Below are 27,596 nucleotides of genomic sequence, written 5' to 3'. Positions count from 1 at the left end.
TTATTATACTTGCCATCGTTACTATAGCGAAGACGTTATTACTGACGACCTACATAATTCATTGTATATAGGACGTATTACTATAGGAGCTGCGAGTGTACGATTACTGTATACCTAAAATATAGAAGCAACCATATATTTTGTAAGGCGAATAGTAGTAATATGCTATACTACAAGTAGGAGCACACCGTATGTCCGTATTATTATGATATTATTATTACGTATGTTGTACGATAATAATTATATATGCGCGTGTATGTTAGAAATCAATTCACTAGTAAGATTTCCTGCAAGGAGAAAAAAACCAAAACACTTTATGTAATCAAAAAAATAGGAAATTAAATATATTAGCGATGCATTATGGACTAAACATAAGTTTCAAAAGCAAATCATTATTGCAGACTTTATAATATAATATACAGTATAAATTTTTTTTAAACAATTATTATGAGTCGTATAGATTTTCGGTAGAAAGAAACATTTAACATTAGAAAAATTGAATACAAAATACAAGTTAAAATATTATTCGAGAACGTCGTATTTTAAGTTAACAATAAAAATACATGCATCCCGCGTGAAAAGCAGTCGAATGTGGAATTATCTGGTGGGAAAATTGATATATCAGTAAAATAATAAATATAAAAGCAATCCACAAATGATTAGCCGAATACTACATACGTTCCGTAATATATATATAATATAATTACAAATTAATAACATAAAAAAATAATAATATATAATATTATAATATATACGCGTGCGGATATTTTTCATTTTTTTTTTTTTTATAAACGAAATACACATAAGTATATATCTATATCTATATATATATATATATATAATATAATAAAATACGTAAATAAAAACCGATTTCGTTTTAAGTACACAATAATAGGAAAACAAGTTTTGAGAACCGTTTATAATAAAATCACGTGCGTATATTATTGTAATATACGACGCGCGTGACAACTATAGCTGCACGTACAAACAAATATACGCTCGTCCGGCAACCGCGGTTGTTGATGGACCGCTGGTTGGGTTGATATGGTGGATGTCAGGACGAAAACATGTTCATACTCATGGGACGACGGCGGCGGCGGAGGTGGGTGGCGGGCTCGTGTACAAATATATACAAAATGCGCCATAGACGAGCACCGCGGAGGGGGTGGGTTTTTTTTTTGGGGGGGGGAGGGGGGTCGATGGGGGTGACTAGAAAAGAAGTTCCGGAGCAGGCGAGTCAGCGCCGCCTCGAAGTGTAGGCGGCGAACCGTCGCGGTCAGTCCACCGTGATCACGGACGACGTCTGCGTGGTGGCGCTACCGTTGCTGGAGAACGAGCTGCGCGTCATCTCGGTGTCGGTGGGCAGGTGCGCGACGGTGGGCACGACTACGGACGACGGCGCGACGGACGGTTGAGCGGCCGACTTGCCGAACCCGATGCCGCCGGTTCCGCTGCCAAACCACCGGCCGAATACGTGTTGCGGGCCCGCGGCTTTTGCGCCGCCGACGGTGGCCGCCGACTTGACGGGCCCCGAGGCCACGGACGACGCGACGGTCGCGTTCCGCACGTTGTCGTAGAAGCTGCTGCACCGCTTCCGCCGGCAGAATATGCGGCAGAGTTCGCGGTGCACGCGCCGGTTGCGGTGCGCGAACAGTATGGGCGTGATGACGGCGTGCGCGGACAGCGACAGGAGCGCGGCCAGCGGGCCCGGCGACGGGACTCCGCCACCGCACAGCGGCGGCCACTCGGACAGCTTGAGCACCGCGTACGGCGTCCAGCACGCGGCCGCCGTGACAATGACTAGCGCGGAGATCTTGGCCGCCCGCGTCTCCTCCCGGTAACGGAACATGCTCGCGTTCGATATCCTGTATCTGTACATGATAAACAAACAAAAAGTTCCAGATTAATAAGGGCGTACGATTAATATATTATCTGTTTAGGTACTAATTTCAGACTTATAAAAAATTGTATAGGCAATTACTTCAAATCTTGGTTTGATAAATATTTTTGGGTGTACAGCGCCTATATGTGCTTAAACGTATAATAATAATTTTTGCAAAAACTGGGTCTCGCTATTGCATCTTTTGTTTAAATAATGAACGTACGATAAATGCACGAGTCTTTTAAAATAAATATGATTTATGATGATATTCATACGATATTCACTTTACTCGTCCAACGCATCAGCCTTGACAAATGTATTTAGGACATGAGTCTTTTATTTTTCAGTGTAAGCGTAGAGTTTAAAATAGATGGACGCGAAATATAAATGAAACGATACACATCAGTATAGTCACATCTTACAAACGCGACGTACAATATTCGTAACGCGTCACGCGGGTTTAAAGTCACTTTGTCCGTTCCTTGGAGTATATTGACGGCCCATAATAATATTATTATAAAATGTAATAGTTCACAATTATGAAATACGCAATAGTTTTAAAGTATTGACTGTTGATACGATGCAGTTGTTTAAAATATGTTTTGGTCTTCTGCTCACTCACGGTTTTACTTATAAATTATAATATGACACGGTTAAAATTTCAACAAGACAACAAAGTATTCAGGTTTTTTTTCTTATGACTAATGTGCTCACTTAAAATGCAGTTTGTCGATTTTAAAACACGCTAACGATCTGAACATTGACTCTGTTGCGTACCTAGTAGTGTGTGACTTCCTATAAATATATTTTATTATCAATTATATTGCTGCGACGATCTACGTAGTCGTGATCGACGCGGTATCGATTTACGTAGCCATCGTCAGTCGTTTGAACAACACGGAAAGCACACTACGAAGTGCGCAACGCGTCCTCCGTGTCGTTTATAAATATTATTCTTTTTACGTAATTAAGACCGTGGAACAGAGATTATAGTCTAAAATGCGATTTGCTCAAATCTCCGGCGAGAAAGTTCAACTGACAATTTCGATGAGCACTATAATATATCATTATAATATATTTATATACGATGATAAGATGATTGATCGACGTAAACTGCAACAGTTGTGTGTGTACAAGTTCACTGTTGACCAATCATATACAGTTATAATTATAAACCTAATAATATATATTACGTTAATATGTAGGTATATTGTACCTATCCCTAATCGATAAGTCATCGAATTCGAAATGAAAGAGAAGTGTCAACTAAACGTATATTTTACATTTTACAATATAATATATTGAATAAATACGGTTTATTGGATTTGCAATCGAAATAAAAACGATAACGGCAAATAAACTTTCACGAATTATTATTAATGAATAAAAAAAATGGTTTAAAAATTGTTATTATGGTAGATTGCACGAAAGAAATAAACTCTATGATTAAAATTGTACATGAGGTATTATAATTAATTTTTACGACGCGTAGTTAGTAGTGAAAACGTATACCATGGTGAGATTTTGCGATTTGAAACTACAAATACCAATGTCCTTCATTCTCCATGTACAGTATCACACCCGTGATAAGAAGTGTTGCCAAAACAATATGTGCACATAAAAGCATTAAAATAGTCAATTTTCTTTTTCTTTTAACACCCACGGCCACCAGTTGACAATTTAAAAAAAAACTAATTTCACGAATTTTTAAGAGTGGAGAGTACTTGCGAAACAGTTACAAATAAACTAGAACGTTGAACGGAGCGTCACCCTACCTAATAAAACAATTATAATTGCGATCTCAGAATTTACTACTTAATTCTTCTAAAAACTGTGTTTTTAAACTATTTTTTATTCATTATCTAAGTAAAGGAGTAAATTTTTAACTTCGAAACTGCAAACTTCCCAATAATTATACATATTTTTGTGTTAAATATAAAATGCACAGTATCATAAAATTGCGATTGCTATTCTACGAACAATTAATAACTAAAAACTAATTACACGCGAATTTTGCTTATTATTATGCATTGTCGTAAAAAGCTATTATAAATTACGACGGTGGCTCGCGCGGTTCGCAGCTCAGCTATCGAGCTACCAATGCGATAACGATGATTACCTAATTCTGAGATATAGTTATTTATTAATAATTATGTAAAATACTAATTTTTCCTCTTCGTGGGTTGCAAGGATAATCGATTTTTTTAAGATATTCAAATTCAGATTAAGTATTTTTATCTTGTTCTGCTGGTATAACATAGGTATGTGCAGTAAAAAAACTAGAGAATAAATGAGATTGCGGAGCGTTACTATCAAAGTGCTTCGAATTCGAGGTGACTACTTCATCAAGCTCACATGTTAGTATTATAATTTTATAAATAATTTAATGATTCACTTTTCAGATTATTGTACCATATTTATTATAATTGTTATAATATTTAATCTTTGCAGTATGATAAATATTTATTATCATTAAAACTTTCAAATGAAAAATGTTTTTAAAAAAAATTCAAGCATCACATAGGTTTTATTTTTCTTCGAATATACTAAATTAAAACACATTCACAGATGAAATAAATAAAGGGTATAGTTTAAATTGTAAAACAATTTTCGTATAATCCTTTATACTGTAAACTTTTATCATCAATGTAAAAGGACAGTAGCGTATCTTCGTTCAAGCCATTCTCAGTCATTTTTACTTTGATCAAATTTACTAATGTGATATCTCATCATCGTATAGATTATAAATACCTACTGAATAATAAACGCTATTTTATAAATATATAAAATTATATAATAAATGTCCGAAGAGTCGACGGCACTCACGTTTTATAATAGGTGATCGTTATCGTTTAAACTATAATATTATTATGATACGAAAACTACTGTAGAGTCTAATTTATGTCTTATATTAAGCGTATAATAATGTGTTCGAATATCGTCGACAGATACTTTCATCGAGATTTCCGATCGTAATAATCGTCTGACGGGTTTTTACCAGTAGTAAATAATATTAATTATTGTATTTTGTTTTATTTATTAATTATTTTTCGAATACCTGCAGTTAATATAATACACATGCTATCACATACGCATGAACTGTGCGACTACAGATGCGTAGATTGTTTGAAATAAAGACAGCCACTAATGTTGTAATGCTTAATGACGACTTTCCCTGCAACATGACGATCACTGTTGTACATATTATAGCGAATAATACATTTTCTAGCCGTCGTTGTTCTGTTGTTGCTTATTATATACAAGTAGATACAATGTCATATCGTACGATGTGAGTAAATAAATAATTTTGTCCGTGTAATAATATTGTATCTACCGCGTCCGACGATCTCTCTGTACGGGATAATAAATTGTCCGCACCCGTTTATTATGGGATGATAGTACTATAAATATCCATTCTCTTTGCGGGAACTCAAGGAAATAGGTGAAAAAAAATTTGATTTTTATTAGAATTTCGTATCTACGGGGAAAACTGGTATACTTTTAATGGTTTTTAAATATTTTTTCAAACTATTAGTTACCTACTGTATATCACTTATCAATGTATCATATGTATTGTGGAATATCGTTCGATGATCCACGGTGCAATGGTACCGTAGTACCTATATAATACGATATGATGTTGATAATATTTTAATTCGTCGTCGTCGTGATTGCTACAATAAATTTACGACGTCGCATGTATAATTATCATTCGTATTGCACTCGAACTTGTACAATATTATAATATAGGTGTCATGCATCGAGCATTTTACAGAGCATTCGTTTTAATAATATTATGTATTAGTCACGGTAGTACTCGTAAAACGCGTAAAATAATAATATTTCACTCGACAAAATGTCCCCGATCATCGTGTGTCTAATATTATAATATTATTAATTATTGTTACACGTATTCAACAGTAGCCCGAGAAATTCACTCAAAAAATAATTAATTGTACACCCGGAAGAATTATTATACACGCGAACACGCGTTCATTTCTGCGGCTGGATTTAATGTATTATATCACACCTACACGTTGGCACACGTTCATTTGTGTATGTGTATATACGGGGTGGTCTATGTAACGTAAGACATTAGATTGTTTCAGAAGACATTTGTGTTTTTAAAAATATTTCTTTTGGCGTAATTTTAAGTCATTACAAAACTATATTTTTAAATTTTTTTACTCTTTAGAACAATGTGATACATATATAATTTCATTATAATTTTTTATCAGGAGTATTTTTATGTACAAAAATCAAATTTTGAACAAATAGCTTATTAGTAGGTACATAAGTATTTGAGGTATTGATGAGCGGAGTAGCTAGTGGACCAACATTTACCCCTATACCACTCAACTCCATTCATCAAAACCTTAAATACTTATAATTTAGAATTCAAAAATATTTAAAATTTTTGAAATAATTATTGTCTTACATTAAATGAATCACTCCGTATATATACATAATTATACATGCTATATTCTTCACACAGTAGACACGGATCGCCGCCGGCAACACTGATGAAAATGTAATTTAATAAAGTAGATCGCGGTCGATTGTATAATTATAATTATTATTATAAAATTGAATTGTGTGTATATTATCCCTCATAATAGTGATATAATTATTATTGCAATAACATCACAAGACGTATGACAACAACATAGTTAAATGTATTGTGCGATTTGTGTAGATATAACTGCACATCATATTATTATTTGGATTGTATTATATGGTCTGCGTCTGCGTTTAATATTATATAGCCATAAAGGTACCATAGAATACAATAATAATTTATGTTTGAGAATACGGTACGATGGGACGTGAGTGCGTGAGGTGTTCGGTTCGGTTCGACATGTCGCCTTATTATTTTCTTTATTTGACGCGATTGAATTCTCTACATCCCCAATTCCTTTATTATTGAACATCATTTAAATATATAGCAATTTATTTGCATGATGTACTATAATACGATATAGTGAGCATGAAGAAATTTATTACGACTGCATGAAATTAGTATATTATGATAATGTTATACGAATATATAAATAATATACCTATAGCTTGTATAGGTACTCACATGCGAATTTAATTCGTTGAGTTATTATACTATCCAAATACTCGTAGTTGTCGATTTGATTTCATTGGATAGAACATTCGAAAAACATTATAAACTTGAAAAAATATTTTATCGAAAATTGTGCAACGGAATAATATTTACTTATGGAAAAATATTTTGTTAGAAAACATTTTTTGTGAAAATATAGTATCATTAGAATAATATTTTATTTGGACCATAATTATTTGAAATCGTTGTGTAAAATGTACAATGCGTTTTCGGAAAAAATACGTTTTCAACGATGTATGGCTCCTAGAAATACAAAAGTTTGAGGAAAATACACTTCCGACTAAATATGTACCCGATAGAATATTTTTCCAGATTTTCAAAGCTTATAATTTCCAACTTTATATACGTTCCTCCGTTTTTATAGATTATTATATATATTATTTTCAAATTTACATAAGTACACGTGGCGGAAAACAATTTAATCTTTTATGAAACTAAGTCAATTTAAAATGCGATCACGATCGTTTCAAAACTCATACTCAAGACTTTTAACAAGATTTTTACCGGCGCACGTGATAAATACATTCCGTCATAATCTATAGTATCTATACACAGCGCAGTTCATTGCTCTCGGCAGTAACGTGAGGAGGATAAATCGCGATAAAAGCTATAAAGTCACCCTATTAAAATTTCAAAAAAAAAAAATTGCTACGCGGGATGAGGTGGACTGTGAATAAAATATGATTTTACTTTAAAACAGTGGACTACGCGCCTGGTCCCAAGCGCAAAACGTATATACAATTCTTATGGTAATTAGTCATTAGAATGGGTGCTTAATGTATTACTAACGACGTAAACGTTTATATTAAATCGTAAGTGCTCACCTCAAATGGTTTACAATGGAACTGGACGTGCTCTTCAGACTAGCTCGAGTGGACTGAGACGGTTTGGACGATGCCTCCGGTTCGTAGGACACGACCGCCTGCAACGAAGCGGACTCCAACGTCTCGTCGTCCTCTTCTTGAATGGTAGGAACTATGTTATACTCGTTGTTATTGATGTTATTGTTGTTGTTGTTGTTGTTATTGTTGTTATTATTGTACTGCAGCTGTTGTTGTTGTTGAAACGGTTGTTGTTGCTGTTGCTGCTGTTGCTGCTGCTGAAGCGGTTGTTGCTGCTGCTGCAAGTGGTCCGGGACGGACCCGTTGCGTCGAGCCCGTTCGCTGTTCCGGTGCGCGGCGGTGCATATTTTCACGTACACTACGCACACGGTAACGAACGGCACGACGTAGAGGAGTACGGCGTATGCCACGGGGAACGCGTACCGGTACACTTCGGGCGCGACGGACAGCTCGCGTAGGGCCGACAGGGCACCGGCCACGGCCGACAGGCACCACGTAACCGCCACGGCCACCGCGCAGCTGGCCGCGTTCACCGTCACGTGATACCTGAGCGGATCGGTGACCGCATAGTACTGATCCACGGCCACCGTCATCACAGACAATACGGACTGAGCGTACACGGCTCCGGTAAGCCCGTGCCACACGGCCGGCGGTAATGGCGACGTCCAACTACTGAACGGGCCGCTTTCCCATAACGTCAACGGCACCAGTATCCAACTGCTCGCCAAATTCGTCACCAACAAATTCATCACGAATCTGCAAAAAATACACACCCACGTTAATACAATGATTAATGTGCACATACCACATATACGTACATAACATATTATATTAATACTGTAGACTATATTATCGAATGTGTGAAAAAAAAATAAATTACTAAAATTCGCGTTATATTTCTACGCACCATCGGAGAAAAAATTGAACCATTGCCTTGACCTCCAGGCTATATATACCCAACACTCTTTGCAATAATTTCACCGGTGCGCGACTTAGAATTTAACTTTTGAATGGGTTTTAATACGATTTTGAACTATAACGATAAGGAACCGATATGAACTATATAATCATTAATTACTCTATAGAATGAAGTTCTAATTTAGTCTCGGGGAATGATAAATATATATACTGGAAATTCTCTATGAAAGCTCTATAGTATTTAACCACAACTAAGCCGTTCAACTGTATAATCTTCAGTTTGAGAGACCACAAAATATACCCACATATGTATGTATTTATATCTGTATTGAAGACGGCTAATGCCACCTCCTCAATAATTCTATCTATATACACCGCGCTCGCATTAGACATCCGGTGGATATAAATAGCCCTGTATAATTGGGCTGTAAAGTGTTAAAATAGTAACATTACATTTGCCCCATTTAGACAAGAGTAGGCTACCAGTTATTAAACTTATTATTACACCTATCCATGAATTGCATCCACTACATATTGCTAAAATAACGAGTATTATTGCAATTGGCATTTTCAGTCGTATCAATATTCAATATAATATACATAGGTAATGTACTCAAAAATAAATAGCGACACAACAATATTAATATCAAATAATGTGATATACGAAAGGTTAGAAATATCATATACACATATTATAATACATTAATACATCGCTACTTATGGAAAGGTATGTATTACTTTTTATTATGCGTATACGTATTTCATCGTAAAAATAAATAATTTTATTGGAATACCTGAATATTATATTGTATAATGTAGGTACTGAATGTACACACACCGTTCAAAACTGCGCAATGCGAAATATTTCAACCAGGTTAAACAAACGACTTTCCGCTGAGCGTGTAACTTCAAACAATTGGATGTCTTACGAGTAACAAATATCAATTAATTAAACACCGCGGTAGAATTACAGAAAAGAAAAGAAAACGTGAAATCGGAGCACACGTTTTTTGAGCTGCATAATAAATTATTACGGAAGACGTAAAATAACGTATTGTAGTACAAATTATATCACACCGTTTGCAGATATCCAAAAACGAAAGTATAAATACATAGTTATACCATAACAAACGCTGTCCAACGCCATTTTCGAGAGAAAATCTAACGAATTATAGAATCGTTAATAAATAATTTTATTAATACGAGTCTTTAAATCGTAACAAACAAAACATTGCGGAAAACGAACAGCTATATATTTTGTAAATAAACATAATACGTTCAAATTAACGTCGGCTATGAATGTCACTTGAGACTTAATTAAGTTCTCGTGTCTTAACTATTCGACTAAATCAAATTTGTTTTTAGATAACCGATCAGAGTCATTACCCACTGCAGTACAGACCTATAATTTATCACACTATACCAATACGCCTAAGCGATCACATAAATTATTTTATTTACCACTATTGTGTAAACTATAGTGCAAAATAAGAATCAGAGCGGATTCAGCCGAACACGATAAAACACTGATGAGTATTTTATCTAAAAATATCGTGAACTGTAATAAAAAAAAAAAATCGCATTGGAATCATTATATAGATGCCAAATGGATTAGATCCAACTTATGTAATAATGTAAAATCATCTGAAATGATTCCATAAAATAAGTATTACACGTGACGTTTTCACGATTTTGACAATACTTCTTAATACTTAAAGAAATTTGATATCTGATGAAAAAATACAGATCCCTAAAGAAAAATAAAGCAACAAACGAATTGTGTATTTTGAGTAAATAAAGCGTATAATATGATTCTACCTACAGAATACTGATCATTTTTTTTTTAATACATTTAAACCCTTGATATTTTACCAGAATAAATGTAAACTTTGGTTGCCGTAGTAGAAACTGTTTATTGGCTATCAAATTGCACGACACTAATATAAGGTGCAATCTTATCGATTGGTAACAATGTTAACTATACACCATGCAAAAACCATGTATGACTAGTGACTACAAAACTATTATAAGATAAGTAGATATGTACAAAGTTATGTCATACAATATATTATATATATTATAGAAATTAATTTTCATTGAAAGTAAAACATATGATAAATGAAACGATTAATGGTTTTCCAGACTTATAAAATACGTTATAATATAAGTGGGTATATGCGAATTATTTTTCATACTCTTTAATATATGCAGAACTGAAATTAAAATTGCTCAACGTATTTATTTATCATGTATATCATAATAGTATAGGTATTAAATAGGCACCTAATACGGTATTTCCCATAGTAAAACGTGTTCATAACAAAAATAAAAAAAAAACTAGTCGATAGATAAAAACGCTTTATATATACAACATGTCGATTATTATATAGTATCACAAAGCCTAATATAATAAATTTTAATTATCGAACATAAGGAATAAGGTAAGTAGGTACTCATCAAACGTTCGTTGCCACTTGTTACTACGTCCTCGCGGTTGTTCGGTTTTGACCCTGTCCGCGACATATTTGTTCTGCGCAATATTTTTTTATATTTTTTATAGTGCAAAATGAATATATACCTAATACGATATATATATCAAGTTATTTATCGCCCTTGTGGAGCTGTAAACCTCTCTAGAAATTCGATAACCAAATAACTTATGTTACCTTGGAACGTTAACATTGAAATTCTAATATTTGTATCATAACAAAAAGCTTAGGGATTCGAGTAGGTAAACATGCACCGGAATAAACATATTTTGTATCATGTGATTTCGCTCTAAACCCTATACTTACCCTATTTTACAAACAAGTAATAACGAAGCAAATTTAAGTGCGTATATGCTCAACACGAAAACATAGCATGCAGTGAGAAGTACATTTTTCAATAACCTAAATATTTATTTATCGATTAATATACTGTGTCTAGAGCAGTAGGTATCTGGTACGTATATCGCACTTATTATATTATATACTCGGACAAAAATTATTTTGGCATAATACTCGATTTTTTTCAACATTTTAATAGACCAACTAGGTATTAACTGGGTCTTTGGCACGATTACAGTTTTAATGATTTTATTTATTATACAGTATTTATATACAATTATATGCATGCGTTTATATTACATAATTTATAAATTATAAAGACTAATTTATTGAAACCGCACAAAAAAGTAAAGTTTTATAATATAATATATAATAAAATATATCAATTACAAATTTAATGAATACTCATTAATTAAATTTTAAAATTAATTAAAAATTAATGTAGTTCTAAAATCGATGAGTACCTATACGATCAATTCATACAGGAAAACAAAAATAAACAATATACATATTCATCGTGAAATAATTCCAATCCTCATATCATATTTAAATATCAAATATATATATATATGCTTATAAGAAGGTACTCTAACCTCATTAAAATCGAAGAGGTATAAAGTATTCATTAGATGCAGACATAAGCTTTTTTTTTTATCAGAGAATATTTGAATTAATTTCCAAGAAAATATGTTTAAGACAATGAGAATTTTTCTGATAATATAACAATAATAAATTTTAATTTTAATATCATTATATCTATTGGGGAACACAGTACATTTTTGTCTTGAATAAAATATTGTTCTTAAACGTAAGGTAGATACAAAATATATATTACGTAGGTAATCTAATCGAAAATAAAAATATTATATTTTGATTTATTCGCCGGATACTATTCCGAAAATATTATAAAGTAAACAGAATAAACGGTTTACAATTTATCGAAAAAGACGTACCTACTATAGTATTCTATACTTAAACTAGTTTTTAGAATGATTTATTATTATAATAAATATTAAAAATCTCACCTGTTTGATAGAGTGCGCAGACCAGGTCGGCGGTAGAACACTAGCAGTAGCAACGAATTGCTCGATGTGGACACGATCAAAACGAGTGCCGAGAAGACTTTCAACAAGCCGACTAGCATTAGGGCCATTCGGCTGCTGAGATCCTTCTGTAAAATAATAACAAGAATGGTCTAATGAACGTTTTGGCACATGTTGCGGGGATACATTTGTGTGGGAAGGGGGTCCTAAAATGGCGTCTCAACGGTTACCAATTACAATTATTACAATAATATAATATAATTATATAATATAATATTATTATCGTAATACACAATATTAGTTTACATCACACAATACCAATAAACAACAATAATTATCATACATATTTGATATTATAATAGCACAAGACAAGTATAATAGTATATTAATATAATAAGATGCATATTATAAATAGTCTACAGAATCGGTGACGATTGGTCGAAACCAATCAATATACACCGAAACTGTATACATATGACACATATGTGCATATAATATTATGAAAATGTTTAAAAAAAACATACAAATCATTAAGTATAATATGATATAAAACTGTGTATATAATATGCTCTTTTTATCAGACATTGAGCTTATGAAAGTATGCATTATGTTAGCTAATGGATTTGCAATTTCTGATTAGAAATTAAACGAATTTACGTCCAATTGCATTTTGTTGCATAAAATATTTCACACTAAAAATACAAAAATTTTATGACTAAGTTCAACAACTGCCAATCATTTCCCCGATGTGAAGTTCGAACCATTGAATGCTATACATGTTTAATATAATCAATAATCATCTATTATATATTTAAGATAACCCATTAAATATACATTCGTAAATATTGAGTTATAATTTATTAATACGTTTAATAATACCTTCCGTTTTGAACAACACCTCTGTATTATTTTTACCTATTGATTCTTTACGAAAAAATTATAATTAGTTTATATCTTGTACAGGTATGTGATAAAGTAAGTTTGATTTTGTATGCGTAGTCTCTACTGTAAAAGATCTATGTTTATTTTTCTATTAGATTTTATTTCGTTTATTTTCCAAAACTGATATAGACAACGAACCTATTCACAATTAAATTTAAAGTAATTTCGAAAAATAACAAGAACAATTGCTTATCTGATACATGATTGTATTATAATTTTTTAATACTTGAACCTTGACCCATCGACCGTATTAATAATGCATTATTAATATTGAATTATAGTTTCTATATATCTACACTCGCGCTTCATAATATTAGTTAAATAATACATGTCCTATGTACATAATATTATAGAAGTTGAAATTATTGAGTACAACAGTTATAGCCACTACAATTTAATATTAAACTGCATAAACGAAAAATAATATTATGTTATTTATTGAAAACTAATAGGTGCAATATATTAAACCAATAAAACCGAATTGGTTTAAATTGATTTATTTGCTTTTAATTTATATAGGTATAGATTATGTAAATATATAATGCACCAACTTCTAATTTTTTTTTGTGAAATATACATTCTTTAAATTATTCAATAAACGCATTATACTATAGTCAATGAAATCTAATCTATTAAGGACTTCCTATAATAAATAACAATATTCTACCACGCCAAATAAGAGTGGAATATAATAATTGTTAACCGGAAAAGTGTAATGTTCGGTATGTTTACTTATTATGTCAAACATATTAAAATCGATGACTGTGTTAACATAAATTTACATTCATATGTATCCAACACTTCTATTCTACATGAATATTTTATGGTTATTTTAATTTTAACTGTCGCTCATCATCACGTCAGTTTTCGAAAAAAATTCGTCTTCACGAACAACGTTTAATATCGTACTTTTATACATATTAATATTTTATGAATGTAAAAAACAATTTTCGTTAAATAAAATGTAACTATCATACATTAAAAAAGTTCAAATATATAAAAATAAAATGAATTCTTATAACAACTGCCATGATATCGTAACAATCAATTTTATTAAATTGATCTAAATTTGTCCACTTTTGATCACATTTAATTAATAAAGCAGTGTGTTTTCAATTCACACTATCGTACTCAATTTATTTGTACAAACAATATCGTAATTTATTCAATTTAATTAAAAAATGAACGTCATAGTAACCTAAGATAATGTTGAAAACTTTTATTTACAAACATTTCTTAGTTACGCCTAATAATACTATTAATAATATACGCAAGAGCAGAGTATCTAAAAAAAAAAATAGAAAAATATAGTAGTAAAACATATTTTTAACGGTGAGTTTGGTTTGACGTTGTGCAGAAATTTAGTTTATTTATAGAAGCATTCGTTAGAAATTAAAAATCAATGGTTGCAGCAACCGTAGGTCAGTATGTAAAAATATATATTTTTTTAAAACAATAGATGCATAAGAACTACGAAGCCATACAACAAGATTTTCAGGAAGTGGTACAAATGTCGAAAATTAATAATAAATGTCAACTCCTGCCATTCAAAAAAACTTGATTAAATACATGAAGCAAGTCGAAGACGCGTACTTGGTTTATTTTGATGTTAAATAAACTGTAACTTTTTACGTATATTAGAACAAAAAGTGTTCTGTATGACTATAATATTACTCTATACTGTGTATAACTACGAGTTATAACTTTTATTACTTAATGCGACTCCCGATCTCTAAAATATTATCTAAAACATTGAAATACTTATACTTAAAAACAAATTAAATAAATAAACAGAGTAATAAATTATCTAGTATTTGGTTAATTCACTATTTAAACAGTAATAATAATATTATTAGTAAAGTTATTATTTTGCTACCCAGCCGTATAAACATCACGTGCATATCGTATGATTATAAATTATAATATATAGTTTATTGCAAGGCGTCGCGTGTATGCAAACCGAACGCCTTATACGGTCGGCGGGTTAGGTTTGGATACTATATCTCAAATTAACAGAAAGTTGGTAACTTAACGTCATAATAATATAATACTCATATTATAGTCGTATACTATTATACGTCTTAAGAACGTTATTTAACATGTCATCCATCACTACAGGGATACTGTGTATCAATGAAAGCCGGGCAGGTTATTATCTTGTAATACGAGTACCCTCATAAACACATAAATACAATATAATTATATTGTTCGTCGTGTAGATGTGCGTTAATCGTCAAACAATAATTATTTATTAGTAATGCAAAACAAAACAAAAAAAAAGTATAAGGAATGTATTGTACCTTAATTTTAACCGGCTTTTCTGTTTATCACAATTTTTTACTTTACGAACCGAGAGAATGCGCGCGTTGTGAACCGGTTTAGTGTTACAGAGGAAAGACGTTGCATAATATAAACGTGACTTTAATGGTTTGGCACACATTTGGTATAATAACGCAAATTAATGAATTATACCTGTGTAAAAACCTACATGCGTGTATTATTCAGACGTATGGGCCATATCATCGATTTACGAGTAATATTTACTATAATGTTCTGTTCTGTATTTCTATATGCGTGAGCGTGTATGTAAACTAACTATAATCACTCTAATTGAGATCGGGAAATGGTCGTGGCACGATGGGTGAACGACATTGGCATGTGTTTAAGGCAATAGGACACGTGCGACGACTCTGAATGTCGAAATATCAATATTCTTTATAGATTAAGTAAATAATAATAATAAAAAAAAAAAAACCGTCCAAGAAACGGAATAATGGACTTATAACGAACGCTATTTGTTTTGTATGGTCACGCGCAGTTTCCTGAAGAAATGATTAATAAATTTGCATGCGAATTAAATACTATACCTATTCAATTACATTTCACACGTGTTATACGCATATGGTTCATTTTATTATGCGATTCCATAGTATTCTACTTTCTATTGAACCTATTTAGAAATAAATATATATATGTATAATATGCATCTCATCGTAAGACGTGATAGCCTTATTGTGTAGAAAATAAATGGTTACAAGTTATAACATTTAATTAGAACTGGGGTCTTGACTCAAATTGATAGCATTCGTCGCGTAAATAAAAACAAATGTTAAACTCTTGATTTGAAATTCATTTGAAAGTTATCTATACATTATTTGTACCTTTACCCAAAATAAATGTATAAACATCCGTTTAGAATAACATAGAACTGTGATACCGATTTTGTTAATCTATCATAATATAAAAACGTGATAAAATTTAATGAAAACTGCCGAGATAAAAATACGATTCAAACTTCGATTCGGCATAAAACAAAACCATCCTTATAATATTCAGCATATATTTATTATTCGTGTTTGATTAGTAGACGAAAATAAATTACTTAATCAAAAAAAAAAAAAAAACGTTTATTAAAATATTATTACCTAATTATGTTTTAACATTTTGAATATAGGTATTAAATCAAATGTTATGAGCAATAGATAAAAGTATTTTGAAATTAAATCACAATTCTAAATAATTTGTAAGACCAATAGTATTTTATTTCAAAGGCTAATTGGTAATTTTCTTATACCTATACCGGCTAACCTGTTAATAATTTGATACATTGAATTATGTTTCAAACATTTATTCACTATGTACATATAGTGAATATTATTATACTTAGTACTTATCATACTTATATTACTTAGTATACATTTATAATATTTTTTATGAACAGTCATCTTCAAAAGTAAATAAAAATACATCCAATCAAAAACAAACTATTAATATGATGTTATATGACATAATAACATGACAAATAATGTTGGAATCTTGTAGCGTTAACAGCAATCGCGTTACATAAAATATATAACTATTACGGTTACACACAAGACAGCTTTATAAACAAAATAAGTGTGACAAAAGCCATCATAAATAAATGTATAAAATAATAAATTGAAGTTTTAAACTTACTGGAAAGTTGTGTAACGAAAGTACAACAATATTGTGACTAGGTTAATCCAATGGTATACAGACAAGTATACCTACAATATAGGCTAATTATGTATATTATATTATATTATGTCCGTTGTTTGAGGAGGTCAAACGAAAAATCGTAATAACAAAAAAAAGCGCGCGCACACACCACTAGTATATTGTGATATTGAATTAAAAAGCGGACTTTTACACAAAAATTATTTTTCACGAAACCTTACGCACTTTATGATGTCTCTTTGTCCAAAACAATCGAACGGTCGGGTAACGTAAAAAACCTGTACGAATGCTCGCCATGACGGCAGAATTCTACCTAAATCGTTTTCGATCGTATTCGCGACGGCGTTATTCTCCGATACGATTCACGCCAATCAAAAATAAAATAATACTTCTCGAGTACGCGTGCGACAGCAACTCATTGCACCCACCACCGACACTAAAATATTATCATTATTTTATTACTATATCAACAATCACAAGCAACAGGCGTGAACAAGGTTCGGCGGCGGCGATGACGATCCCTAAAACACATACGACGACACGATATAATATTGTGACTTATGAGAAATGACAAACGACGTATTTTCTTTCTAAATTTTTTCCCTCCACCCGGCCAATCATCTTTCTCCCTCCAAAACCTTATCGGACAACAAACACAACGTGTGTATGGTGTAAAGATAACAATTTATATCATAAACTTGGCTTGTGCAAACACGGGTACTTAATACACGCATAATACATAGAGGTACCTAATAATGTTATTAAATTATATCATATTCGAGTTCAATTGTTTTACGTGCGTGCGCGCGTCGCATACGCCCGTGTGAGTGAAAACGAGTGGTTTTATTTCTTTCTCCGACTCTTTTTGTTTTATATAATATTATGTCATATAATTTTTTTTGACTTCGGCAGAGGTAAGACCACACGAACGTTTTTAACTAATTTTAAAACTTTTAATAACGAGTATTAAACAAACATGCGCAGCACATGCGTATCGATAATTATTATATTTGTATGTCATACCCATACGTAGGTATCAGTGGTATCATAGGCGTGCGCACAGGGGATTCCGGGTGTGCCCTGTACACCCCCTGACAATATTGGGTCCCTAAAATTTAAGTCCTATAGCATATATATGGGTCCGTATTTTAACTAATGTTACTAGAATAAAAATGTTATTTTTTCTAAAATATGTTGTAAAAAATTATTTTTTGGGATAAAAAAAAATAATACAACTTGAAGTATTTTTAATTTGCGTGGTAAAACTTATTATGATTATAACAGCTAGATGTTATTGACTACAAAAGTAAAAATAATGAATAAAATATATTGCAATTATCTTGAAAATAGATTTTAGATCCAACTATCTAATGAAATATTATATAACTTGGTACTAATAATACTACTGATTAATATGTGATATAATTTAAGTAATGTTTATTCAAGCATTTTAATTTATTAAAATGCGTACATGTCTTGTTAAGAGAGGGCCCGAAAAAATTGTAGACACCCCCCGAAATTCAGGTCTGCGCACGCCTATGGTAGGTATTATTATTATAGTGTATCGTTGTTTGCCAGCGGTCATCGTCGTATAAAGTCTGAGAAAAAAGGTGCAATTATATTAACCTTTGAGCTAATAATATCGACAAATGCTATACGCATAAGAGTATTACAGACTACAGTACACGATGAAAAAAGAAAAAAGTTTAATTGCAGTATGTTCGACATCATTATGTGTACACTTTATATAATAATTTATCATGAGTTAAATAAAAAAAAAAATGTTTGTAAAGTTTTCAAAAATTATATTACTCGCATAATATACTTTTTATACGCTTTATCTATAACCCGTTTATACTGATATGTATAATTTCCTTGTTCAACTTTGACGTATGTAAAGGATTACCGCACCACCACATCAATAATAATTTACAATCATAATTATTATATATTATTGTATTTATATTATGTATAATAATGTATATCGATATATCATTATGATATACGGACAGATATAATAATAATTATAGTTACAATTAATAACAATAATATTAACAACTCGATGTCGGTTAATATAAACATTTTATCCGAAGACACGATATGTACAATGAACTATAAGATTCTGCAATATTTGTTTGCAAATTAAGACGTTTAATACACCACACGTAATGATGAATGACAGTCCGTTGTTAATAATATTATATGTGTTGGTACAATCATTCGTAGGTATTATCATTGTTAACCTGCAGATAACTGGTTTGAGGGCTCGGATATCAAAATTATGTATACATTGCGATAAAATATCGTATATACAATCTACATATTACATAATATTAACGTTTAATTGTAATTTTCTCATTAATTTGAAGATCTGTAAAACGGTAGTCACGTTGTATAAAAAAAAAAAACCCTCTATGTGATTGCATTTTACAATATGTAAGCTTTCAGGCTTATAGGTAAGTATGTTCGCTATTGGAAAAAGACGCAAAACTTTAGTCCATAATGTTTTTTTTAACTAAGGAATCCGGGGAAATTTTAGCTACTATAAATATACAGAACATACACAACAAATATAAATATCGTATATATACATGCGTGGCTCATACTGGTTTTTATCGGACATCAATTATTTAAAAACAGATAAAAAAAAAAAAATTCTACTTCGATTTTAATAGTAATAAAGAATAGTTTGATTGTAATTTTTTTTCGCGGGGGCATTGCACTCTGAAGGTTTTTGGAGCAATTGACGACCGTTGAAAATCATTTATACCCACTAGCCACTACTATATATAGCACCGATGGACGATAATTATACGTTTGATGAATGTTAAAAAAATATGATTTCAATCCACCCTGCATCCCAAACTATAGCAAATTATTAATTAACTGTTAAAAAGCAATGTAATTATTATCAAACGTAAAATTTTCAGGCAAACGCATCAGCATATTTTATCGGGTCACGAAATGATGGAAATCTCCAATAGATACCGTGACATTTTCAAACGAGATTTGTATTCAAATCAAAGTACGGTTATATATTGTATTTCATTATTATTATCATTATTTTCATTAAAAGCCCTTGATAAACGTAACATAAATTAAAATCAAGGATGGTTAAAAAATGTAATTTTTTTCACCATGAATCTTGTAAAATTCTTTCTGTACCTATAGTCATGGTCATATAAACTGACATATTAAAATAATGATCATTTGGCATATGATATGAAAAGCTGGTTAGAGTTAAAGATTAATAATAATAATAAAAATAAATGTGAAAAGTGTCAAGATTTTTCATCCAAATTTAAATTATTACTTCACGACTGTTGTACACGAAATATTAAATTAATTAAATTTTTTATAATATTATCCATTTAAGACAAATATTGCTAACTTAATCACAATAGTAATACCTATATATAAGTAATATTTTGCTTAATTATAAAAATACATTTTATTCGAAATATTATATGATAAAATGTTATGAAATTTTAAAAGAAATACGTTTGTAATAATTATCGTAATAAATATCAAATTTATAATGCATATCTGACAATACCTACTATTATATCCAGAACATATAGCGAATTGCGAGTATTTCGACACAATTGTGGATTTAGCATTTTGTTCTCGTATACCTACACTATTATTCATTTTTAGAATTTCTTAATCCTTATGTGAATATAGTTAGACAATTTTTGAGTTTTCGATGATCGGGTCAAGTACTCTATATTCTATTTAGTTTTATTTTCTTTATCAAACTGTCAGAATACCCTGTACGTATTTTTATTCTATTTCTAACGACTGTTTACTTTCTATTGCTTCTATAGACTCTAGTACATATAGCTTTGACCAATTTCGTCGTATGTCATTCTTATATGGAATTTTGTTAGTAAGTACTTGTAAAATCTGGAACAACATTGTTCAAAAATATATATCAATATATGCTATATTCTTAAATAAAATCGTAAACACTTTAACAACCATTATTTCAATATATCGTCACGAACTAAAAAATATCTTGACTACTATTACAAAGCTGTTTACTCCAAAAATAATTAAAAAAAACAATAGCTAGTACATTTTTATTATATGAGCTCATACGTAAAAAATGTTTTCTCTTGTATCATAATATGTCATTAGATAAACATTAGATTGCAACTTAAAAATCGCGTGATTATGACTACAATCTTAACTCTTAGGTGAGAGTAAAGATTAAACATTTTTTTCTTATAATAAAATATGCAAATTCATCTAAGTTTAGGTACAATACACCAAAGTTAATAATAATATCTCTGTTACGTTTAATGTATATAATATAATAATATACAATATAAATATATTACATTACAATTAAAACCTATTACAAATTATTGATTTTTTAAAAGTTTTGTTTTTTTGTAAAGAATTTCTATATTTACACAGTTATTATATTAGTAAGTATTTATAACAGTTAAATCGAAATCGTTCGTTAACTTAAGTCAATAAGTAGCGGAACGCATGTGAATACCCTACATCATCGTTTCCGGTACTAGGAACAAATAAAATTGTCGGCAGCTACAGGTAACAGATTAGCCTTTCTAACTCGTCCAAAGATCATTATTAAAACGGGGCACGAACATTTGGCGTGATTTACACACGTTTGTAATTAACGGCATTGATAGTATGCGTGTATACTTAATTAATGTATGTTTATTAATAATTAAATATAAAATAATACAATTTTAAAAAATGTTTACAATTTCAATCAAAACAAAATACACAAACTGATGATACTAACAGTGATTGCTAATCGTCATTGCCGTGCATAGATCACCTTGATTGCGTGCTGTGTGCACGCGTATAATACGCGAGTGTCGATAGTAGGTATGTATATAAATAATTAATTGATATATATGTATTATAACATGTATATTAAAATATATTATAATAGTAGTAATGCTGTCTGTGCGTGTGTGTTAATACAAGTGAAGTTCAAGGATGACTTGCAGCAAAGGTGCCCATTTGCATCCCACTATTGAATCCCACACATGGATTTAGCGATACGAATGATATTTAAAAAAAAAAAAACTTTAATGTTCATATTTTCGCTGCGGTAAACGATGTCTTCCCTTGCATAATAAGTATTTGTACCAGTTTTAGCCTACAACATGTATTAGGTATAACCAGATGTATATAGCCTATATGGTTATACCTAATACCTGTATACTAAACGACTAGCAGTTAGCATACAAATTGTTCACTACATTAGCTTTATATTACAGTCACTTATTTTTATGTGCCTATAATAGTATTCAACAGACCATTTTGAGGATTAACATAAATTTTCTATGGAATTGAACAACCCCAATTACGTTCGCGTAAAGCGATATAATACGTTTCGATAATGGTATGCACCGAGAAACGCAATCGGAAGATTTCCTCTTATATTCTTTCTCCCGATCTTAATCCCTTTTGTGCATCTGTACTCTCAAACGCTCGTTACATAGGGTTTGATGGATCGAATAGATTTCACGCGGACAGGCGGACATATTACTTATCCTTGAGATGAATATTAGACATCCAGTCGAGCGTTAAGAGTAGATCAAGGACAGTTTGTAATCCAGGAACTTTTGAGATAAATGACGGAGAAATAAAAAACTATCTTTATTGTTTTTGTAGATCGTTTACGATTTTTTTTTTTTTGTGTTATTTCGGTACTATTTAAATATTTCATTGTTTACTCGAAATTATTTATTTTTTATTTTTTTTACGTTAACCACAACCTTGACTTATTTAAAAATTTCACGTTGACTATATTTTCATAATTCCGTATTCAGCTAAAATATAAATTACATAAACATACGTTATTAAAAAACAGAAAAACAGAAGACTTCTATAGTTGATCAATCATACTAATCATACTGATCATAGAGCTCGGAACTTTCACGATACATGTCGACCGATAATAGTAGACATCTCGCTCTTTCTCCTGGCTAACGATGCGATAACCGATAGCAAGTCTTATGATGAAACCGGTTGGGTGCCCGTGTTCATTGGAAACTCAAATCAGGCGAAAAAATTTGTATATATAATAAAATAACCCATGGTCGTAAATCCAAGACTTATAAATGAATATATCGTATACGATTCCAACCATCATCTTTACCACCAAATATATCGATGCAATTAACCTATAATAATATGTAATATATACCAGGGATTATTAATTGATTAAAGACATAGTACCTACTACCTACATATATAACATCAGATTTTAGGAATATTGCCAATTTTTCGCATATACGCCATCCGTGTAGGTATATTATAATGCACCAGATTTTTTTTTTCAGTAATTGGGTACGAGGTTAATACGGAACGTTTATATAACACGGTGATTTTTTTAACAATATCGTATGTTTCTTTAGAAAAAAAACCGTGCAAAAACCACGAATTATAATTACTTTGGGACAATAATAATCGATAACAAAACCGCATAGTGCATACATTTATTTATATACCGGCTAAATTATATTCATACAACAGAGTATCTAACATGGTATATAGGTACGCACATAGCTTACACAATATTTCAGTCCCACACTCTCATAACATAGAAATTGACCGTTTCGCAAAATCGATTATTGAAATGATGTATTTATGTGTAAATGTATTTAATTTGTCATTCCTGGCGTACCTAACTGACCGGATTTCACTTTATATGGCACTCACTGTTGTGCGAACCAGACTACCAGAGGATACAGCCATCAAAGAACTATAAAAATCTAATTAAAATATTTGGCATTTTCACTCGTGCATCAAATACGTATAGTACACACATAGCGCATTGATGGGTTAGTGCACGATAAAGTGTTTAAAAAAATGTTTGTTACCTCCGAGTTTTCAGGGATTTAGTCAGTCGAAACTTCTATCTCGGAAAGTAAAAATTGAAATCTATGATGGTTAAATAACAATAATAATTTCCCGTCGGCGAGGTGATTTTTCGTCGTCGATCGTTGCTGCAAAAACGATTATAATCCGATGCTAACGTACGGTGGCTGTACTCACTGTATTCTATTATTGTGTCGGCGGCGGTACTTGGCTGTTGGTCATTGTTCCCGTTTTGCGCGGAAAAAGAGGAATAAAAAACGTGCTCGGTTAACATAAACAATACAAAACTACGACTGGCAGCGATAGACAGGTTTAAAAAAATAATAATAATAATATACACAATGTTCACCTTCCAGTAAAATACAATAATAATATTAATAGAAATACGCATATACATTCGAATGTGAACTGCCGCCGCCGCTGCTGTCATACATTAACACGCGATTACGCGATTATTATTATTAAACACATACACGCCCGTATATTATACTACATACCTATGGAGGAGTTTGCACACTGGCGGTTAAATTGTCAAGAACGTTGATTCGGTTTCGGTGCCAAGGAGACTGGTGGCCACTATATAATATTAAACTATCGTCGGCGGTTACGAGATACCAAATCGTGGCGGATGCCCATGATGAATGAAAAAAATTAATAAAAATCCTACAACGTTCGCACATATAGTTACATTTTTAAAACTGTCGGTAGGTAGCTGCGAGTACGCTAATTGTTACCATTACGCGAATGACTGCAAATTTTTTCTTTCACACCATCGAGTTGTGTGAAGCAATAAAATCGCATGACGTCAAAATGAAAAAAATGAACAAATCAACACCAATTATATTACACCAATAAATGAAAACGCCATCGCGATCATTGCCGCCGTTTTAATCGTACTCGACGGTTTTCGCACTCCTCTACGTCATCGACGAGCCGTGAGTTTGTCGATAAAATTTTATTACGATCGGTATCAATATAATATTATTAATTGTTATAATGTAAAAGTACTCGTCTCATCAGATAAAATTGTTTATTAAATCATTAATAATATTATGGTACTCTGGGACGCAGTACAAATGATTCAGCTTTATCCAAAATAATGAAAATCCTAAAAGACTCATTCATGGATACCTGCATCATATATTATTATATTACGTTTAGGTACATAATCACATAATATAAATCATAAAATTACACAATTGTATAAGTACCACGAAAGTACCAGAGATAATACTTTAAGTTTTAATTTTAGTGTATTGACATGGTTACTGCCGATATCGTCTGAATTAGTCGTCATTTTAATATTATGTAAAACATGCCGTAAATGAGATGCATTATAAATCACTTAGGAAAAAAATTTACATTTCAGTTAAGCGGGTTTTTCCGGTATACACGATTCCACAATTTCTTACAGGTACCTATATATAATATTTTTGTCGACGTCCGTTCATTGTTCTTCGTATATATAATATTAAACAGGTACGAAGTATAGAACGTGCATCACAACACCGTTCAAAATTATTGTTCGAATAAACGATCATCGCGAGAACTCATTCAACAGTGACCGGTTAAATTGTTGTAAACGATCGAGTCGCCGTCGGAAAACCCGAGTCCATCACCGTCCGGTTAGCGGTTTCATTTGTAATCCGTAAAGAAAATTCAAAAACCGTTGGTCGATATAATAAATTACGAATTGGGTGGACGCGGGTAGGCGTAATGGACAGTTGTTAAGCGTTCGCGGAGATAATTGCGTAGGTCAGCATAATAATAAACCTATGTCTATGTATTCTATAATCACTGTAATAATAGTCACGCCGCCACTGCGTCTGGCGGGAAATTGGCTTGCCTAAGTGTTTTCGCGTTTAAAATTCGAACACTTTTTTCCGGGCAACGACTTCGGGTGTCGAACCCGCGGTTACGTCACCGTACAATAATTGGTCGCAGCATTGGATAATGCCTATTTTCTATTATACCTGATACACGCAAACCGTATATTGAATTTGTTTTTTTTTTCCTGCTTTATTTTAAATGATAAAATGATAAATAATATTATCGATTATGATAACGCGTTACATAGTAAAACGACGTCGGTTTATGGACAATATTAGCACGTGTATATGTTATGTCACAATACAATCATATATACCTATTACCTACACAGCTGCTGGACATGCACGTGGTCTTTTCGAAACTGCAGGATTTAATGAGATGGCTTATCCTACACAGTAGAATTTAAAAAATATTATTTTTCAAACATTATGAAATCGCAAACACATACATACACACACATACACATCGGCGGGAGAATACGTCGTGACCCAATAATACTTTCACTGGATGCGATATTTGATATTATGGCGGTTGAAGAATAAAAATATTTAGGTACATCATTAAACGAGTGCAATATCATAACGAACGGAAATGCATAATAATATAATATCACCGGGTCGAACTGGCGTGATGCGACATGACAGTGTCTGATGCACAATGCACGTGCGGTATTGTCGTTATTGACGATAATAGGTAATATAATATTAACATGTTTTGTCTGCTCACCAGTCACCAGCGTGAAGTTCCGTTGCCGCCTTGGCTCCGATCCGGTCGTCGTGTGTCGCTTTGGCTCGACGATAGCTCATCGCGGACGTACAGCCGCGGTCGGCTGCGTCAACGACGGCGACGGTCGCCGTAACGGCCACCGCCGGACGAGAGCATTTTCTTCGGGAACGGAAATAATATAAAAAAATATACTTTATAGAATATCAAAAAAAAAAAAAAACGTTCCGGGACACGCACAGCTGTGTCTATGATTCGCACGTGGACTGTTCCTTCGGGAAGGAGCAAACGAAACGCGTCGAAAAAATACAGCGTGATGAAGTGCTTCGGGGAGGAGGGAAATGAGTTATAAAACCACCGCCGCGATGACGCCTCGCGCGTTGTATTTTTATCAGTCGTCCCTCCGGTGCAGGAGGAAAAACGAAAATCAAATTATTGTTATAATACGAAAACGAAAAACCCGGTCCGCGGTATAACGCCGTGTGCTACTTGCGCTAAAATGCGAGCGGCGCCGGCTCGGTCCAACGCACTGGCATTACTGACGGAGTCTCCGTAATTCGTAAAATATCGTTGTATGGCGACTGTGAACGCCGCCGCTGTAACGGCCGGGTC

At 32.1% G+C, this 27,596-nt stretch overlaps 1 protein-coding gene across 4 annotated transcripts; it reads right to left on the bottom strand.

Moving 5' to 3' along the window:
- Positions 1-1,181: 1,181 nt before the first annotated feature.
- On the bottom strand, positions 1,182-27,596 carry LOC113548431 (tyramine receptor tyra-2). 4 transcript variants are annotated; one of them, XM_026949306.1, is made up of 4 exons: positions 26,988-27,596; positions 12,627-12,772; positions 7,838-8,611; positions 1,182-1,871 (listed from the first exon to the last, which is right to left on the bottom strand). In XM_026949306.1, exons 2-4 carry the CDS (start codon positions 12,752-12,754, stop codon positions 1,277-1,279), a joined length of 1,497 nt encoding a protein of 498 aa, XP_026805107.1. In that variant the 5' UTR covers positions 12,755-12,772; positions 26,988-27,596; the 3' UTR covers positions 1,182-1,276. The 4 variants fall into 4 exon arrangements, with proteins under 4 accessions (XP_026805107.1, XP_026805109.1, XP_026805110.1 ...); XM_026949308.1 differs by lacking the exon at positions 26,988-27,596 and adding an exon at positions 24,929-25,172; XM_026949309.1 differs by lacking the exon at positions 26,988-27,596 and adding an exon at positions 24,609-24,748.

This window comes from Rhopalosiphum maidis, chromosome 1 (assembly GCF_003676215.2).
Source record: "Rhopalosiphum maidis isolate BTI-1 chromosome 1, ASM367621v3, whole genome shotgun sequence".
In the NCBI taxonomy this organism is placed as follows: domain Eukaryota; kingdom Metazoa; phylum Arthropoda; class Insecta; order Hemiptera; family Aphididae; genus Rhopalosiphum; species Rhopalosiphum maidis.
The sequence above is the reverse complement of the archived record's forward strand: the minus strand, read 5'-3'. Positions and strand labels throughout refer to the sequence as shown.

What these genes read in the sequence shown, in the direction of transcription:
- LOC113548431 (XM_026949306.1), bottom strand. Translation starts at nt 12,754, where the DNA reads ATGGCCCTAATGCTAGTCGGCTTGTTGAAAGTCTTCTCGGCACTCGTT. An exon ending in CTGCGCACTCTATCAAACAG is followed by an intron (nt 8,612 to 12,626) that starts GTGAGATTTTTA and finishes TATTTTTTGCAG; the next exon opens with ATTCGTGATGAATTTGTTGG. An exon ending in TCCATTGTAAACCATTTGAG is followed by an intron (nt 1,872 to 7,837) that starts GTGAGCACTTAC and finishes TATCATGTACAG; the next exon opens with ATACAGGATATCGAACGCGA.